Here is a 20426-nt window from a genome sequence, read left to right as displayed (position 1 = left end):
GACAAAGGAGATGACTGTGGAATACAGGAAAAGAAGGACAGAGCACACCCCCATTCTCATCAACGGGGCTGTAGTGGAGTAGGTTTAGAGCGCCAAGTTCCTTGGTGTCCACATCACCAACAAACTATCATGGTCCAAGCAAACCAAGACAGTCATGACGAGGGCACGACAAAGCCTATGCCCCCTCAGGAGACTGAAAAGATTTGCCATGGGTCCTCAAATCCTCAAAAAGTTTGACAGCTGCACCATCAAAAGCATCCTGACGGGTTGCATCACTGCCTGGTATGGCAACTGCTCAGCCTCTGACCGCAAGGCACTAGAGGGTAGTGCGTACGGCCCAGTACATCATTGGGTCAAGCTTCCTGCCATCCAGACCTCTATACCAGGCGGTGTCAGAGGAAGGACCTAAAAATGGTCAAAGACTCCAGCCACCCTAGTCAATGACTATTCTCTCTGCTTCCGCACGGCAAGCGATACCAGAGCGCCAAGACTAGGTCCAAAAGGCTTCTCAACAGCTTCTACCCCCAAGCCATAAGATTCCAGAACAGCTAATGAAATGCCTACCCAGACTATTTGCATTGCCCCTCTCTTTTACACTGCTACTATTCTGTTTATTATCCATGCAGTCACTTTAACTCTACCTACATGTACATAGAACACCTACTCATTCAAGGGTTTGTCTTTATTTTTACTATTTTCTACATTGTAGAATAATAGTGAATATATCAAAACTATGAAATAACACATATGGAATCATATGTGTTACGGACTCCTCTTTAAACCTGCGTATTCCTCCAAACCTCAGTTGTCCTGAGTCTGCACAACTCTGCCAGGACCTAGGATCAAGAGAGACGCTCAAGTGTTTTAGTACTATATCTCTTGACACAATGATGAAAATAATCATGGCCTCTAAACCTTCAAGCTGCATACTGGACCCTATTCCAACTAAACTACTGAAAGAGCTGCTTCCTGTGCTTGGCCCTCCTATGTTGAACATAATAAACGGCTCTCTATCCACTGGATGTGTACCAAACTCACTAAAAGTGGCAGTAATAAAGCCTCTCTTGAAAAAGCCAAACCTTGACCCAGAAAATATAAAAAAACTATCGGCCTATATCGAATCTTCCATTCCTCTCAAAAATTTTAGAGAAGGCTGTTGCGCAGCAACTCACTGCCTTCCTGAAGACAAACAATGTATACGAAATGCTTCAGTCTGGTTTTAGACCCCATCATAGCACTGAGACGGCACTTGTGAAGGTGGTAAATGACATTTTAATGGCATCGGACCGAGGCTCTGCATCTGTCCTCGTGCTCCTAGACCTTAGTGCTGCTTTTGATACCATCGATCACCACATTCTTTTGGAGAGATTGGAAACCCAAATTGGTCTACACGGACATGTTCTGGCCTGGTTTAGATCTTATCTGTCGGAAAGATATCAGTTTGTCTCTGTGAATGGTTTGTCCTCTGACAAATCAACTGTAAATTTCGGTGTTCCTCAAGGTTCCGTTTTAGGACCACTATTGTTTTCACTATATATTTTACCTCTTGGGGATGTTATTCGAAAACATAATGTAAACTTTCACTGCTATGCGGATGACACACAGCTGTACATTTCAATGAAACATGGTGAAGCCCCAAAATTGCCCTCGCTAGAAGCATGTGTTTCAGACATAAGGAAGTGGATGGCTGCAAACTTTCTACTATTAAACTCGGACAAAACAGAGATGCTTGTTCTAGGTCCCAAGAAACAAAGAGATCTTCTGTTGAATCTGACAATTAATCTTAATGGTTGTACAGTCGTCTCAAATAAAACTGTGAAGGACCTCGGCGTTACTCTGGACCCTGATCTCTCTTTTGAAGAACATATCAAGACTATTTCGAGGACAGCTTTTTTCCATCTACGTAACATTGCAAAAATCAGAAACTTTCTGTCCAAAAATGATGCAGAAAAATTAATCCATGCTTTTGTCACTTCTAGGTTAGACTACTGCAATGCTCTATTTTCCGGCTACCCGGATAAAGCACTAAATAAACTTCAGTTAGTGCTAAATACGGCTGCTAGAATCCTGACTAGAACCAAAAAATTTGATCATATTACTCCAGTGCTAGCCTCTCTACACTGGCTTCCTGTCAAAGCAAGGGCTGATTTCAAGGTTTTACTGCTAACCTACAAAGCATTACATGGGCTTGCTCCTACCTATCTCTCTGATTTGGTCCTGCCGTACATACCTATACGTACGCTACGGTCACAAGACGCAGGCCTCCTAATTGTCCCTAGAATTTCTAAGCAAACAGCTGGAGGCAGGGCTTTCTCCTATAGAGCTCCATTTTTATGGAACGGTCTGCCTACCCATGTCAGAGACGCAAACTCGGTCTCAACCTTTAAGTCTTTACTGAAGACTCATCTCTTCAGTGGGTCATATGATTGAGTGTAGTCTGGCCCAGGAGTGGGAAGGTGAACGGAAAGGCTCTGGAGCAACGAACCGCCCTTGCTGTCTCTGCCTGGCCGGTTCCCCTCTTTCCACTGGGATTCTCTGCCTCTAACCCTATTACAGGGGCTGAGTCACTGGCTTGCTGGGGCTCTCTCATGCCGTCCCTGGAGGGGGTGCGTCACCTGAGTGGGTTGATTCACTGTTGTGGTCATCCTGTCTGGGTTGGCGCCCCCCCCCCCCCCCCCCCTTGGGTTGTGCCGTGGCGGAGATCTTTGTGGGCTATACTCAGCCTTGTCTCAGGATGGTAAGTTGGTGGTTGAAGATATCCCTCTAGTGGTGTGGGGGCTGTGCTTTGGCAAAGTGGGTGGGGTTATATCCTTCCTGTTTGGCCCTGTCCGGGGGTGTCCTCGGATGGGGCCACAGTGTCTCCTGACCCCTCCTGTCTCAGCCTCCAGTATTTATGCTGCAGTAGTTTATGTGTCGGGGGGCTGGGGTCAGTTTGTTATATCTGGAGTACTTCTCCTGTCCTATTCGGTGTCCTCTGTGAATCTAAGTGTGCGTTCTCTAATTCTCTCCTTCTCTCTTTCTTTCTCTCTCTCGGAGGACCTGAGCCCTAGGACCATGCCCCAGGACTACCTGACATGATGACTCCTTGCTGTCCCCAGTCCACCTGGCCATGCTGCTGTTCCAGTTTCAACTGACCTGAGCCCTGGACCATGCCCCAGGACTACCTGACATGATGACTCCTTGCTGTCCCCAGTCTACCTAGCCATGCTGCTGCTCCAGTTTCAACTTCCACCTGACTGTGCTGCTGCTCTAGTTTCAACTGTTCTGCCTTATTATTATTCGACCATGCTGGTCATTTATGAACATTGAACATCTTGACCATGTTCTGTTATAATCTCCACCCGGCACAGCCAGAAGAGGACTGGCCACCCCACATAGCCTGGTTCCTCTCTAGGTTTCTTCCTAGGTATTGGCCTTTCTAGGGAGTTTTTCCTAGCCACCGTGCTTCTCCACCTGCATTGCTTGCTGTTTGGGGTTTTAGGCTGGGTTTCTGTACAGCACTTTGAGATATCAGCTGATGTACGAAGGGCTATATAAATAAATTTGATTTGATTTGATATAGTAACCAAAAAAGTCTAAATATATTTTATATTTGAGATTCTTCAAACATCAACTCTTTGCCTTGATGACAGTTTTGCACAATCTTGGCATTCTCTCAACCAGCTTCATGAAGTAGTCACTTGGAATGCATTTCAATTAACAGGTGTGCCTTCTTAAAAGTTCATTTGCGGAATTTCTTTCTTAATGCATTTGAGCTAATCAGTTGTGTTGTGACAAGGTAGGGGTGGTATACAGAAGATAGCCCTATTTGGTAAAAGACCAAGTCCATATTATGGCAAGAAAATCTCAAATAAGCAAAGAGAAACAACAGTCCATCATTACTTCAAAATACATGAAGGTCATTCAATGTGGAAAATTCTTAAAACTGCATTGTTGGTTAAGGGCTTGTAAGCATTTCACAGTAAGGTCTACACTTTGTATTCGGCACATGTGACAAATACAATTTGATTTTAAAACTTGCCTCACTGTGATTGATCAATTTGAAGAAAGAAGTTTAAACGGTTGAAACTGATAGGAAAACATGGTCATTGTGGATGTTGTTTCAAAACCTAACAACTGAATGCACAGCGCTTTCAAAAGGTGATTATTCATTCGAAACACCCATTTGTATATTAGACCTTATGAGCCCAAGCCCCCACACAAAACAAAACATATTAGGATTGTGCCACTACACAATACAAAGCCGACTGCATTTTACGTTTGGCAATTTAACAAAACTGATTTAAGATTTCTTTGGTGCATAATTGGTCTGACTCTAGCCTATACTCAAATTAAACTAAATCTAGGAATCGCCTTTGTGTGTGGACAGTATTATTATGCATACTGGTTGGACTGGTTACCTTATGCTATGCTCCAAAACGTGTGAAATGGGAAAGAGGAAAAACAGAAGCGAAAATTTGTTATTCTTTTTTATTATTGTTAAGAGAAAGGACACTTAAACTGCAGAACTGAAGTCAGAGTGAGCAGTTCAACAGGTCTAACAGTTTCAAGCAGGGTTGTGCCTCTGGGATTGACGATTTACAAAGCGCAAGACTCAATTTACAAAGGTGCTTCATTTAAACAGCTGACCACAGAAGCGCTACTTACAAAACTCAAATCAACCAAGTAATGATGCAAATATTTCTACAGCTGTCCCCAAAAATATTTAAAATAAGCTTATTAAATAGGTTCCATTCATTAATATATATTACTTCTTTACTCTCGCTAGAGCTTTTTTTTTTTCAAACGTTAGTAAAGCTGCAGTCTGATACAAAATAACTGCTTTGAATGGAGCCTCGGAGTTAGTGACTGTCTCAATACTATCAACTTAGCTTCCTTTCCTTATGTCCTGCCCTCCATGATCACTGACCTGTCGTCAGGAGAAGATGGGGGGGGGGGAAGCCACATGGTGGAAAACCCTTCCAGTCCCTTCAGCCATTCGTGATCATGAAGGATTCGTGGTCATGAAGGTAAGGGATCAAGGAAAGGAATCCATAGAGGAGTTGGGACAAAACCATCCACTGTACTGCCAGAACACTTTTCGTAATGTAAATGTACAGTATGATTTAGTATTCAGTAGGGTCCCAATTAGCTGCTACTAACGCAGCAGCAGCTACTCTTCCTGGGGTCCAAATGGGAATAAAGATGAGAACCTTGAATAGCATTTTGTTTTGCAAACAGCCATTATCCTAACGGGTGTTGCAATACCTTTATAACATCCTGTTAAAAGCATCCAATAGGGCAATATGCTATCAGTCTAAATACAAATGGCTGATACAGCTACAGTACAGCGTAAGCTTTTTGCCAACATGTAGAAAATACTAATATGTTGAAACATCCAGTCATTAAATATTTCCATTTTACTACATACTATCCATCAGAATTATTTTGAAAATAAAAAGTAGCAATTTCTGATATGCAAATGCCCAATTGCGTAATATTAAAATACATTATATTTTCCTTGACCATGTGACGAAAAGAGTAAAAGCACCGGAGATCTTTTCTAACACCATAATGCCACCTGTGAACCAAACTAAGAGCAATGTACACACTAATATATAGCAAACCAAAAGTGTCTCAGATTGTGAATAAGAGTATTGGAAACAGGTGGCATTAAACTGAAAATACAGCATGCATCCAAACAAAATCATTAAAGAATCATTTTTAGTAGAAATTCCACTCACTTCTCTTACAATGACTTGCAAAAGTATTTACCACCCTTGGCATTTTTCCTATTTTGTTGCCTTAAAACCTGGATTTAAAATTGTTTCGTTTTTTTTTGGGGGGGGGGTGTTATATAATTTGATTTACACAACATGCCTACCACTTTGAACATCCCCACAGCATGATACTGCCACCACCATGCTTCACTGTGGGGATGGTGTTCTCAGGGTGAGGAAAGGTGTTGGGTTTGTGCCAGACATAGTGTTTTCCTTGATGGCCAAAAAGCTACATTTTAGTGTCATCTGACCAGAGTACCTTCTTCCATATGTTTGGGGAGTGTCCCACATGCCTTTTGGCGACCACCAAACGTGTTTGTTATTTTTTTCTTTAAGCAATTGCTTTTTTATGGCAACTCTTCCATAAAGCCCAGCTCTGTGGAGTGTATGGCTTAAAGTGGTCCTATGGACAGATAATCCAATCTCCCTGTAGAGCGTTGCAGCTCCTTCAGGGTTATCTTTGATCTCTTAATTGCCTCTGATTAATGCCCTCCTTGCTTGGTCCATGAGTTTTGGTGGGCCGCCTTCTTGTCAGGTTTGTTGAGTTGCCATATTCTTTCAATTTTTTAATAATGGAGTTAAAACTTGTTTGGGATAGGGGGCAGCATTTTCACTTTTGGATGAATAGCGTGCCCAGAGTGAACTGCCTCCTACTCAGTCCCAGATGCTAATATATGCATATTATTATTCGTATTGGATAGAAAACACTCTGAAGTTTCTAAAACTGTTTGAATGATGTCTGAGTATAACAGAACTCATATGGCAGGCAAAAACCTGAGAAATCCAGGAAGTGGGAAATCTGAGGTTTGTAGTTTTTGAACTCACCCCTATCGAATACACAGTGGGATATGGGTTATTGTGCACTTCCTAAGGCTTCCACTAGATGTCAACCGTCTTCAGAACGTTGTTTCAGGCTTCTCATGTGAAGGGGTGCCGGATGGGAGCTGTTTGACGAAGGGGTCTGACTACAGCCTCGTTCTCAGTCACACGCTTTCACTTGAGAGGTAGCTCTCGTTCCATTGCTTTTATACAGACAATGGAATTCTCCGGTTGGAACATTATTGAACTTTAATGATAAAAACATCCTAAAGATTGATTCTATACTTAGTTTGACAAGTTTCTTCGACCTGTAATATAACTTTTTGAACGTTTCGTCTGAATGGACCGGATCGCGCTTTTGGATTCGTTTACCAAACGCCCTAACAAAAGAAGCTATTGGACATAAATGGACATAAATGATAGACATTATCGAACAAAACAAGCATTTATTGTGGAACTGCAATTCCTGGGAGTGCATTCTGATGAAGATCATCAAAGGTAAGTGAATATTTATAATGCTATTTATGAATAATGTTGACTACCCAACATGGAGGATATTTCTCTGGCTGGTTTGGGCTCTGAGCGCCGTTCTCAGATTATGCTTTTTCAGTTTTTTTGAAATCTGACACAGCGGTTGCATTAAGGAGAAGTGCATCTAAAGTTTCATGTATAATAGTTGTATTTTCATCAACATTTATTATGAGTATTTCTGTGAATTCATGTGGCTCTCTGCAAAATCACTGCATGTTTTGGAACTACTGAACGTAACACGCCAATGTAAAGTAAGATTTTTGGATATAAATATGAACTTTACCGAACAAAACATGTATTGTGTCATCTGATGAAGATCATCAAAGGTTAGTGATTAATTTTCTCTCTATTTGTGCTTTTTGTGACTCCTCTCTTTGGCTGGAAAAATGGCTGGGTTTTTCTGTGAGTTGGTGGTGACCTAACATAATCGTTTGTGGAGCTTTCACTGTAAAACATTTTTGAAATCAGACACTGTGGCTGAATTAACGAGAACTGTATCTTTAAAATGGTGCCTAATACTTATATGTTTTGGACATTTGATTTATGAGATTTCTGTTGATTTGTATTTGGCGCCCTGCAATTTCATTGGCTGGTGCTCCGTGGAATGTTCAAAGTTTCAGATATCTTTTTATAACCCAACCCTGATCTGTACTTCTCCACAACTATGTCCCTGACCGGTTTGGACAGCTCCTTGGTCTTGATGGTGCCGCTTGCTTGGTGGTGCCCCTTGCTTAGTGGTGTTGCAGACTCTGGGGCCTTTCAAAACAGGTGTATATATACAGAGATCATGTGACACTTAAATAAAGTCCACCTGTGTGCAATCTAACTAATTATGTGACTTCTGAAGGTAATTGGTTGCACGCCAAGGGGGATGAATACTTTGCAAGGCACTGTAGCATTAGGCAATACAGACATGGTGTACATATTACAACTCAGAGGCACAGAGCGTTTGTTCTGGGGTTTGTGGGATGAAAAGTAAAATCCTCTTCTCTGGTTTAAAAATTAATAACAATAAGCTGTTAAGGAAGCCTTTGTCATATCATATGACCTCTGGGTATGCCGCAGCAGAGATACCGATGTCATGTGGAGGTGAAAAGAGGGGAAACATGGGACAGGAAGCAAGGATACTTCAGGTGCCTAGGGGGTAGGGCAAAAGGTTGTTTCTGGCCAGGGCCAGAAATGTGTGGGACAGTGTAGAGGTGATTTTGGATTGTGAAGCTGTGTACAGTAGAGAGAGATTCTACAGGAGTAGTATATATGGGGCTTTTCTGTGTGTAAGCATTTCAGGGTTCTATAGGGGAAAGATATACATACATGAGTGATAACTAAGACCTGGAGTTTTGCCTAACCACATAACCTGATCAGGAAAAAACAACGGGCCTTAGTTATAGGTTACAACTAGGTTCCCAAATGTTTTCCAGGTGTGGTCAACACTCGGGATGTGTGTACGGGGTCTAGGTAAGCCTGTATCTGTCTGCCCCATCAGGATGTCCAGGACTGCATGTTGCGCAGCATGGCCTCAAAGCGCTCCATGTCGGGGGCATAGGCGTGGGCCAGCCGGTCCGTCAGGCGGCTGTAAAGGCTGAACGACTTGAGCTCTAGCCAGATGAAGCCGAAGTGGTCTTCGTCGAACAGGACAAACAGGCCCGGTGTGCGCTCCGGACTTGTGAAGCCGTGGCCTGCAATCAGGCCTGTTCCGTAGAAGCTGAAATCAATGAAAAAACTAATAAATTAAACATGATTTCTTGTTGCGTAGCATACGGTGCCTTCAGATAGTAAAATGTGGAAAAAGGCAAGTGGTGTGAATACTGTTACAGCCGGAAATTAAATTGATTAAATTTAGATTTTTTCCCATTGGTTTACACACAATACCCCATGATGTCAAAGTGGAATAAAATGTTGCCAAATTGGCCTCCCCAGTGGTGCAGCAGTCTAAGGCACTGCATCGCAGTGCTATAGTTGGACAAAGACTTTTTCTTTAATGAGTCGGACAGGAAGGATATACTCCAAACACCCGTACAGGCCCTCATCCCTGTATTGGCAGGATAGAATAGTAGCCTCTGGTAAGACACAGAGCAGGGGCCTATGCATATTTGTAAACAAAAGCTGGTGCACAATATCTAAGGAAGTCTTAAGTTCTTGCTCACCTGAGGTAGAGTATCTCATGATAAGCTGTAGAACACGCTATCTACCTAGAGTTCTCATCTTCGTAGCTTTCTATTTACCAACACAAACCGATGCTAACACTCAGACCGCACTTAATGAGCAGTATACGGCCATATGCAAAACAGGAAAACGCACATCCAGAGGCGGCGCTCCTAGTGGCCGTGGACATTAATGCAGGGAAACTTAAATCAGTTTTGCCTCATTTCTATCAGCATGTTGAATGTGCAACCAGACGGGGGAGGGAAATAAAAAATACAAAAATACAAAAACAACAACCTCTAGACCACCTTTGCTCCACACACCGAGACACATACAAAGCTTTCCTTCACCCTCCATTTGGCAAATCTGACCATAATTCTATCCTCCCGGTTCCTGCTTAAAAGCAAAAATTAAAGCAAGAAGTACCAGTGACTCAGTCTATAAAAAAAAAGTGGTCAGATGAGGCAGATGCTAAACTACAGGACATTTTTGCTAGCACAGACTTTAATAGGTTCCGGGATTCTTCCGATGGCATTGAGGAGTATACCACATCAGTCACTGGTTTCATCAATAAGTGCATTGATGACGTCATCCCCACAGTGACTGTACGCATATACCCTAATCAGAAGCCATGGATTACAGACAACATTCGCACTGAGCAAAAGGGTAGAGTTGTCGCTTTTAAGGAGCGAGACTCTAACCTGGAAGCTTATAAGAAATCCCACTATGCCCTCTGACGAACTATCAAACAGGCAAAGCGTCAATACAGGACTAAGATCGAATCATACTACACCGGCTCCAACGCACATCGGATGTGGCAGGGCTTGCAAACTATTACCGAATACAAAAAGGAAGCACAGCTGAGAACTGCCCAGTGACAAGAGCCTACCAAACGAGCTAAATAACTTCTATGCTCGCTTCAAGGAAAGTAACACAGCTGATGCATGAGAGCATCAGCTGTTCTGGGCGACTGTGTGATCACTCTCTACATAGCCGATGTGAGTAAGACATTGAAATAGGTCAACATTCTCAAGTTCACAGGGCCAGACGGATTACCAGGACTTGTACTCCGAGCATACGCTGACCAACTGGCAAGTGTCTTCACTGACATTCTCAAACTCTCCCTGTCCGAGTCTTTAATACCAACATGATTCAAGCAGACCACCATAGTGCCTGTGCCCAAGAACACTAATGGGGTATTGTGTGTTGATGGGTGAGAAAAAAATATATATATCTATTTTGAATTCAGGATGTAACAACAAAATATGGGTATGAATACTTTCTGAAGGTACTTTGGATGGTGTATCACGTTGTGATCCAATGATTCAGTTGGCCGGAGTGTTGTGCTTGTAACACATGAATTTTGTGATTTCCACATGCACTGGACACATGCATAAACTAAGTCCATTTGGAGAAAAGTGTCTGATAAATTACAATTTTATTATATTATGCAGCTACATTTTCCTGGCACTCTTGGCTATATGATGGGTGAATAACAACCTGAACAGGTGTGATATAAATGGTCTCACCACATCTTGCAGGTTCGGGGGTAAACCTCATTGCGGGTCATGACCCCCAGAGGCAGGACGAAAGGCTGGGCCTCTGAGGAAGCACTGCTGCTACTGGGCCCAGGCTGGGGGCTCTCTGACTGGGCTTCCATAGCCGACTCCAGCCCCGCTGCCCCAGCACCACCAGCCACAGCCCCCTCTGAAGCAGCTCCCTGGGGGGCCACGTCTGGGTTCTGCACCTCCCGCTGCGCCTCCTCGTGCATCCCCAGCACCAGGCGAGACAGCTCTTCTATGCTGCGCTGGTGCACCAGATCCGGCAGGCACACAGGCCGGTTCAGGTCCACGTCAAGCGTTAGCTGGCCTGCTGGGACATTGGGGTCCCCCTGGGAAGGAGGAGAAAGGGCAGGGAAATGTTAAGTAGGCACAAAATGGGGAAAACATTTAGAAAGGAAAGAGGTACTACCCAAACGTGTAATAAGGACTTTTGTTTTCAATTTCCAAATGTCTTCATGCCAACTGAACTGATCACACTGAAAGTTTTGTTAAATACACAATGGAATATGTAGGCCACCTGTAATATAGTGTTCTGCCCACATAACTCAATGCCAACCAACTACTTTAAGGATTAAATAAAATAACCATTAGGGAGAAGGTTGGAGTTGTAAACAGTAGGGTGGAAGAAATAGGGTTGAGGGACTGACAGTAAGCTTGGTGGCCCTGGCGCAGGGCCCATGAAAGCTGAGCATGACGATCTCCAGGCCGTGGCTGCCATAGGTGCCTTTAAACAGGCCCGGCTGCAGCAGGTCCGAGGGCATCCGGGGGGGGAGGTAGATCCGCCGGTACGTCAGGCAGTTACTGTCAGAACACAGCATCATCAACATTCATGAAGCCAATTACATAAAACAGATTTATATGAACCTCTTAAAAAAGGAATACAATATCACTGAATGAAAAATGAATTAATGGGGTACGTGTCAAGTCACCTTGCGACCCATCCCTTAAAGCATTATATTGAGGAAAATGAGGAACATTACAATTAATTCATAGCCTCCAGCTAAATATTTCTTTAGGTCTTTCACTGACCAGAGTAAACAAATAAAAGAAAAGGAACAATAGTGGCAAAAATTTTAATTTTTAAATAAATTGTCTAAAACAGTAGATGTAATATGGAAGACCTACTCACATTGGCTGGTATACTGTCATAAGGAAGACCTACTCGTATTGGCTTGTGTAGATGAACTTCATAAGAATGAGCTCCTGCATATGCTCATGGAAGATGTCCTCCAGTGTCCTCCCCCACTCCTCCTCCAGCCATGTGCGGAACTCCTGCCAACAGATCAAAATCCCACGGTTACGCCCACTTGCCTCATTTACCGATTGAAATCTGAAAGACTTGATTCAACACAAATCTTAGACAAGGCAACAGTAAACATGTCATCTCCAAATAATTATGCAACGTGTCCTTGGGCCAATCAGTCTAATTTTGTAAATTACGGATCTCTATGGCATGATGCATCATCTACCCAAGTTTAGTCAAAATCAGTCCAGCGCTGTCTAAGATATTGCGTGTGACTAACGTGCATACAGTCAATTACTATAGCTACCCCCTTGGGCCAATCAGTGTAATTTTGTAAACGCTAGAACTCTATTACAGGACGAATCACTCATCCAATCTTCATCCAAATTGGGCCAGTGGTGTCTGAGATATTGCGTCTAAGAGCGCTTCACACCCGGATTGCGCAACATTTGCCCATTATTATTTTCAAAATTCTTCAAGCTCTGTCAAATTGGTTGTTTATCATTGCTAGAAGTAGATTTAAGTCAGGAACATTCACGGTCTTCTTGGTAAGCAACTCAAGTGTAGATTTGGCGTTGTGTTTTAGGTTATTGTCCTGCTGAAAGGTGAATTAATCTACTAGTTTCTGGTGGAAAGCAGAAGACCAGGTTTTCCGCTAGAATATAGCCTGTGCTTTGCCCGAAAAACTTGCCAGATCTTAACGATTACAAACATACCCATAACATGATGCAGCCACCACTATGCTTGAAAATATGCAGTGGTACTCAGTAATGTGTTTTAGTGGATTTACCCCAAACACAACATTGTATTCAGAGGAAACGTTAATTGCTTTTCCACATTTCTTAAATGTTACTTTAGTGCCTTGTTGCATACAATATTTATGTTTTGATTGTGTTCGCTAAGACAAGACACATCATTCACCCAGGTTGTCAAAATCGGACCAGTGCCGTCTGAGATATCGCGTGACTAATGTACGAACGAACGGAGACAGATCCACAGTCCCCTCCCCGAGTTCATGAGGGACAACAGCGAACTTTCAGTATGATCGGAACATTGAGGTTGTGTGTTTGTAAAAAGTGCTACACTATGTGATTTATTGATTCAATGTTCAATTAATACATTTATTTTACAAATGCATAGTTGCCTCAGCCATATGATAACAATATAAAAAGTGTTGTGAAGTGACAAGAGACCCTCTCTCTCCTCCTCACCTCCTGCCTCCCCCCTGGCATGCGGTGATGATCTGTCTGGTTGCACTTAGTCGAGAACTCATCCTTCTTCCCAGTCTGGAAATAAGAAAAGGCATTGCAGCTTTTATCACAAAGCCATGGAAGACGTGTGTCATCAGCTAGGCCAATGGCTGACAGATAGCCAAACTCTCACTCTCTCCTGGGGGAGTTCACCAAGGTTTTATGACTTAACAACCGGATCGTAAATACCTGACAGAAACTCTACCTTTGGCTCTACAGTATTAAGAATGGAATGTCTGAGTGTTACATAGACTCTTGCCAAATAACTTAAACATCAAACATGGAACATTGAAACAATATACTTCAACATCCAAATCTAGGTAATGATGAGAAATGGAATATGGAAAATTCATGTCTATTTTGTGAGGTCATTAAAATGATCAGAAAGACTGTATAACAAGAACTAGACACCCTCATAGATACAGTTCAGGTTTGCATTTAAATGTATAAAATAAATGATTAAGTATAAGAATACTTGAAGATCAAATGTGATTTTAGCCTTCGAAGTTGGCAAAAGTTTATATGAAAAACAATTATCTAAGTCAGTAACCACGCCCACGTGAGCACAGACTTCATGTCAACATAATGGAATAACCCCTTTATATCCAAGCTTAAAATAACTAATACAATTTACATTAGACCAGAGAACATGAGGACGTGGTCCACACGTCAAAATGGTTGGAATTTAAATACAGACCAGACAATGTGGAGCGGTGGCTACATGGCTTACAAATGGTTTAAAACTACAACACCAGAAAATGGTAAGACCCTCTGAAACTCTCGAGTGAAGAAGATAAAGATCACACTGGAACATTCAGTCTACAGCTGTTTAAGTACTGGTAGTCTAGTAAACTCGACCAAAGACCACCGCGTGTGTAACAGCTGGAGTATACATTCAATTTACTCTCACCACCATAGGTATCTCTGAAGGATCCATTCTAATATCATTTTGAAACGGACACTCTTAAGATAAAGAAGCCTACTACAACTACAAAGGACATTGTGACCTCTGGTGAACAAACCAGTCTTACATCCCTCGAACTATTCGCCAAAGACAGACGAGTGGTTTCAGACACAGAGAAAGACACCTAAGCGTAAATATATGTTACATTTCTAAATCCTAATGAGTGGTTGTTTGGGTGCTAAATATCCATATTTCCAGTCAGCGTATTTTCCAAATGTATGTACGATAAGTCCACAACCTTCTCTCTCCCACTCTTTCCCCACCCACTTTCCATTGTGTAACAAGCCATCATATCGGGTTAGTCCACTAGGGACTTTTCATTGCATTATGTTAGTAATCAATATAGCCTTCACCGAGTGGTTGTTTATGTAATTCTGTGTGATTATTTAGTTATTTATTTCCTAAGCCAATTTGTATATCGCTGATTCATCACTTAGGCTACGGTTCGTGCAGATATCCAAGAATTTTGCGATGTTCAGAATGAGACTGATGAGGTAACAATACATTAATAAGTGACTTATCTATAGACAAATATATCTTATAATCGAGTAATAATTAAACAGAGTAGGTAATTATTTGATAAATAGCAGTCATCACATTAATGATAGTCCCGTCACAGGGGACTACGTCACCACACAGTGAGTGCACTGCTTACACATAAAAGGTAGAACAATAGCAGTGAACATGACTATTTAACCACAATAATCACATAATTATCTCCCTTACTATACAAAAGTAGTTAACTGGAATGGACTTCCTGTGAGTTAACGTTAAGTCCTCTATTTAGGGGAATTTGAGCAGATCTGGACAGGTTCCGACCAACATTTTTTATTACAGAGCGCTCTGTGTACTTCGCAACATCAATTTCTGTGCACCATTGTCCTGCTTCACATGCTACTATCTGCTCTCATCTGAAATGCATTACGTGAAATCTTACACCTCATTTGCATAGTGAGCGACAAGTCACATTTTCTTGCCCATCCAGACAAAGGATCGAATTTCTCTGGCTTGTAAACCTTGCAGCTCCGTTTACAATACAGCATATGGAATGGGGGACTAGCGATTGCAGCAAACGCAGTCTCCTCTCGGACTGATTTAGAATTTAAACAAAACCCCTTTCTCTTGGTCCCAGAGGAACAAAATCACATTGTGCTTACAGCCATAGCCACAGGAAGAAGGGGTGTTTCAAATTTTTTATTTATATATATATATATATATATACACACATATACACATACACACATACACACACACACACAGTTCAAGTTGGAAGTTCACAGACACCTTAGCCAAATACATTTAAAGTCGATGTTAACAATTCCTGACATTTAATCCTATTCCCCGTTTTAGGATCACCACTTTATTTTAAGAATGTAAAATATCAGAATAATATTAGAGAGAATGATTTATTTCAGCTTTTATTTCTTTCATCACATTCCCAGTGGGTCAGACGTTTACATACATACACTCAATTAGTATTTGGAAGCATTGCCTTTAAATTGTTTAACTTGGATCAAACTTTTCGGGTAGCCTTCCACAAGCTTCCCACAATAAGTTGGGTGAATTTTGGCCCATTCCTCCTGACAGAGCTGGTGTAACTGAGTCAGGTTTGTAGGCCTCCTTGCTCCACATGCTTTTTCAGTTCTGCCCACATATTTTCTATGGGATTAAGGTCAGGGCTTTGTGATGGCCACTCCAATACCTTGACTTTGTTGTCCTTAAGCCATTTTCTACAACTTTGGAAGTATGCTTGGGGTCATTGTCAATTTGGAAGACCCATTTGCGACCAAGCTTTAACTTCCTCCAAACAGAACGATGGTCATTATGGCCAAATGGTTCTATTTTTGTGTCATCAGACAAGAGGACATTTCTCCAAAAAGTACGATCTTTGTCCCCATGTGCAGTTGCAACCCGTAGTCTGGCTTTTTTATGGCGGTTTTAGAGCAGTGGTTTCTTCCTTGCTGAACAGCCATTCAGGTTATGTCGATATAGGACTCGTTTTTCTGTGGATATAGATACTTCTGTAACTGTTTCCTCCAGCATTTTCACAAGGTCCTTTGCTGGGATTGATTTGCACTTTTCACACCAAAGTACGTTCATCTATAGGAGACAGAACGCGTCTCCTTCCTGAGCGGTATGACGGCTATGTGGTCCCATGGTACTTATACTTGCGAACTATTGTTTGTACAGATGAACGTGGTACCTTCAGGCATTTGTAAATTGCTCCCAAGGATGAACCAGACTTGTGGAGGTCTACAAATTTTTTTCTGAGGTCTTGGCTGAGTTCTTTTGATTTTCCCATGATGTCAAGCAAAGAGGCACTGACTTTGAAGGTAGGCCTTGAAATACATCCACAGGTACACCTCCAATTGACTCGAATTATGTCAATTAGCCTATCAGAGGCTTCTAAAGCCACAACATAATTTTCTGGAATTTTCCAAGCTGTTTAAAGGCACAGTCAACTTTGTATGTAAACTTCTGACCCACTGGAATTGCGATACAGTGAATTATAAGTGAAATAATCTGTCTGTAAACAATTGTTGGAAAAATTACTTGTGTCATGCACAAAGTAGATGTCCTAACCGACTTGCCAAAACTATAGTTTGTTTTAACAAGATATTTGTGGAGTGGTTGAAAAACGAGTTTTAATGACTTCAACCTAAGTGTATGTAAACTTCCGACTTCAATTGTATGTATATATCTACTCATTCAAGAGTTTCTTTATTTCCACTATTTTCTACATTGTAGACAAACTATGAAAATCATGTAATAACCAAAAAAAGTGAGAAACAAATAAAATATATTTCGATTTTTCAAAGTAGTCACACTTTACCTTGATGATAGCTTTCTATACTCTTGGCATTCTCTCAACTAGCTTTACCTGGAATGCTTTTACAACTGTCTTGAAGGAGTCCCCACATATGCTGAGTACTTGTTGGCTGCTTTTCCTTCACTCTGTAGTCCAACTCATCACAAACCATCTCAATTGGGTTGAGGTCGGGTGATTGTGGAGGCCAGGTCAACTGATACATCACTCCAATACTCTACTTCTTGGTCAAATAGCCCAGGGGTGTGTTTTGGGTCATTGTCATGTTGAAAAACCAGCAGTATACCACCCTGCATCCCACTGTTGGCTTGCTTCTGAAGCTAAGCAGGGTTGGTCCTGGTCAGTCCCTGGATGGGAGACCAGACCCTGCAGGAAGTGGTGTTGGAGGGCTAATAGGAGTCACCATTTCCTCTGGTCTAAAAATATAACTATATTATGTTTTGAAAAATATATTTTTTCACAAATTTAGTGCACTGGGCCTTTAATAGTATTACCGGACCGACATACCGTAGACGTCTGTAGCGCGGGCAAACATTTTTTTCAGCATCTCCGCTTTGGCAAAAAAGGTAGTTGCATAATTAAGAACAGTATCTATCAGGATTCAATAGTTGGAAATGTAGGAGTTGTTGCCCTGTCCTTTTCTCTGCGATTGTCATTCTAATGGAATTTCAGAAAGAACAAAACAGTCCTCAAACATTTAAATCAAAAAGGTGAAAAGTTATGGGCAAAGACACAACATCTAAATTAAATTAAATATTTTTCTTGATCAAATAACACGGAAAACACACACACACTTTTTGCACAGTATTGTAACGGCGTTCTTCGTTTGTTGAAAGAGAGTCGGACCGAAATGCAGCGTGGTGGTTACTCATGTCTTTAATGAAGAAAAAGTGACGATACATGAAATAACTATAATAAATACAAAAACAACAAATGGAACGTGAAACCTAATTACAGCCTATCTGGTGAAACTACACAGAGACAGGAACAATCACCCACGAAATACAAAGCGAACTCAGGCTACCTAAATACGGTTCCCAATCAGAGGCAACGAGAATCACCTGACTCCAGATTGAGAACCGCCTCAGGCAGCCAAGCCTACACTCGACACACCCCTAATCAACCACAATCCCAATGCCTACAAAAAAAACCAATACGACAACACAATAACCCATGTCACACCCTGGCCTGAACAAATAATTAAAGAAAACACAAAATACTAAGACCAAGGCGTGACAAGTATTAATTTACCATCCTTACAAACTACTTTGCGCTTGCAATGTTAGCTAGGGTTGTGGGTTCGATTCCCACGTGGGACCAGCATGAAAAAGTATGCACTCACTACTGTAAGTTGCTCTGGATAAGATTGTCTACTAAAATGGAAAAGGGATGAATAGACCATTTCAGTTCACATCGAAATAAGTTTAATTTACAAAGTATTTCAAGAAACTGAAAAACATATCAAGCAGGTATTTTTATATTCACACAAGTATTATCAGATTAACTGTTTTGTATAGATAATTATCAGACTCAAGTTACAAATGCTGGTAAACACTCCAATACATTTAGTTTACATTTTTTCACAAAAGTAGTGCACTGGGCCTTTACTAGTCCTGTATTAGCAGACCAATATAGGACGTCTTCATTGCGGGCAATTTTGTTTATATATATAGCCCTACTCCACCACTTTTGTTGGATAGGAAAAAAATGATATATGATTTTTCATATTTGTACCGTGTACTTCACACCTCAGGTATATTTATTTTTACCAGAAAGGCGATATTTTAATCTTTTTGGCACTATAAGTATTACTAGGTATTGTTTATGGCCCTCATTATAAATAATTAATTTGGGGGGTGTCTATTTAGGCAAATCGACAATTTGACATATTTAAACAGGTTAAAGATGCACTACGCAGAAATCGCTCTGCCATTTCCTGGTTGCTAAAATTCTAATAGCTGGCTTACTTTCAGTTTGTGACAAATTAAACAAGTATAGTGTAGAGAATCATTGTAACAATCTAAACCGCAGAAGAAAAAAGATTATACAACCAAAAAGATTGTATTTTCAGCTGTTTGAAGCTGGTGTTCAAAAATGAAAATAAGACGCAAAAACTAAACTGAAGAACAGGACTTATAGAAATAGTGCACATAGAACAGATCTACCGCTCCTTAGACTTGCTTTCAATGAGAATTATAGATTTATAACTCACATTTCTATGTGAATTTCTCAGGTCGCCCAAAAAGTTACATATTGCAGGTTTAAGGAGGGATCACAGAATGCCATCCAGGTCAAGAGGAGTGATCAGCCAATCATTATTCTCATAAAAAAGAACTGCAGGTGGCAGAAAAATAAATAAATCACAAACATTAGCTTTACTGTCCGTTCAGAACACAACAGAAGGGGGAAAAAAAAAGGACTCACTTGGATGTCCCCCTTGTGAGGGCCCTTGTGTCCGTACATGCACTCTACCGCCACCTTGTTGCTCTCCCACATGTGGATGCGGAAGAGTGGCCGCCTCCTCATGGGATCCTCGACCCGAGGGTCGTGGGGGGGCAGGTACATCCAGCCAATGATGAACAGCCCGTCAACCTGGAGAGGGATGGGTGGTGGTAGCGGAGTAAAGGGAGAGAGAAAAGTAACATGTTTTGATGGGAAAATAGACACATTTTTGTCCCCCTCTACAACCATGGGTGCTGAACAATTTAAAGACTGAAAATGTTTAAATGTGATAAAGAGGGGACACAACTGTGTAGGTGTGTGTGTGTGTGTAAACACACTAATTGCGTACCACCACGTTGAGCAGCCCTCCGTACGGGCCTATGTCAGGCTGCCAAAGACCCAGGATGTGTCTGTATGGGTGCAGCACTGCAACACAACAGCGCAACAAAGGGTTAATACACCAAAACAGTGGTGAACCGTTCAAATCGCAGGACATCACAGCAATACATAAGAGTTTGTACTGAGAAACTGATGACAACGCAACAGAGCATATCACTGTGGTGGAGGTCTGGCCTCACTTCAAGGACAGCAGATATGGAGGGGGCATATCGTTATTGTACTCTACGCACATGTGAAGTTATATCCAAGTGCATGAAAAAAAACTTAAGAGTGTATAATGTCAGAGTAAACAGGGAGCGGTCACTGTAAGCACTAACCATGTTGACTAGCATGCTAAATGCGCACATTCATTTTCCAGTACCATTCCTAGTAGTCAGATGTCCGAGTTAAGGTAAAGAGCAAAGTGCAGATTCACCCCTTCAAAACCACGCCACACAGTCGGTGAGCACATGGTATTTGTTGCAACAACACAGGAGTCAGTCACA

The 20426-nt window shown here is 41.7% G+C and overlaps 1 protein-coding gene across 2 annotated transcripts in view; it reads right to left on the bottom strand.

Annotated features, from left to right (window-relative positions):
• Positions 1-4455: 4455 nt before the first annotated feature.
• The window catches only part of LOC109889511 (F-box only protein 31), a 28775-nt gene continuing 12804 nt past the window's right edge, over positions 4456-20426 (bottom strand). For both annotated transcript variants that reach the window (XM_020480978.2, XM_020480979.2), the window contains 7 exons: positions 19892-19968; positions 19525-19692; positions 13271-13345; positions 11979-12088; positions 11464-11617; positions 10784-11145; positions 4456-8814 (listed from right to left, as the gene is read on the bottom strand). In XM_020480978.2, coding sequence (XP_020336567.1) covers positions 8592-8814; positions 10784-11145; positions 11464-11617; positions 11979-12088; positions 13271-13345; positions 19525-19692; positions 19892-19968 — 1169 coding nt within the window. In that variant the 3' untranslated portion in view covers positions 4456-8591. The remainder of the gene's footprint in view (positions 8815-10783; positions 11146-11463; positions 11618-11978; positions 12089-13270; positions 13346-19524; positions 19693-19891; positions 19969-20426) is intronic.

The sequence above is a fragment of the Oncorhynchus kisutch genome, linkage group LG4 (genome assembly GCF_002021735.2).
Source record: "Oncorhynchus kisutch isolate 150728-3 linkage group LG4, Okis_V2, whole genome shotgun sequence".
Lineage (NCBI taxonomy): Eukaryota > Metazoa > Chordata > Actinopteri > Salmoniformes > Salmonidae > Oncorhynchus > Oncorhynchus kisutch.
The sequence above is the reverse complement of the archived record's forward strand: the minus strand, read 5'-3'. Positions and strand labels throughout refer to the sequence as shown.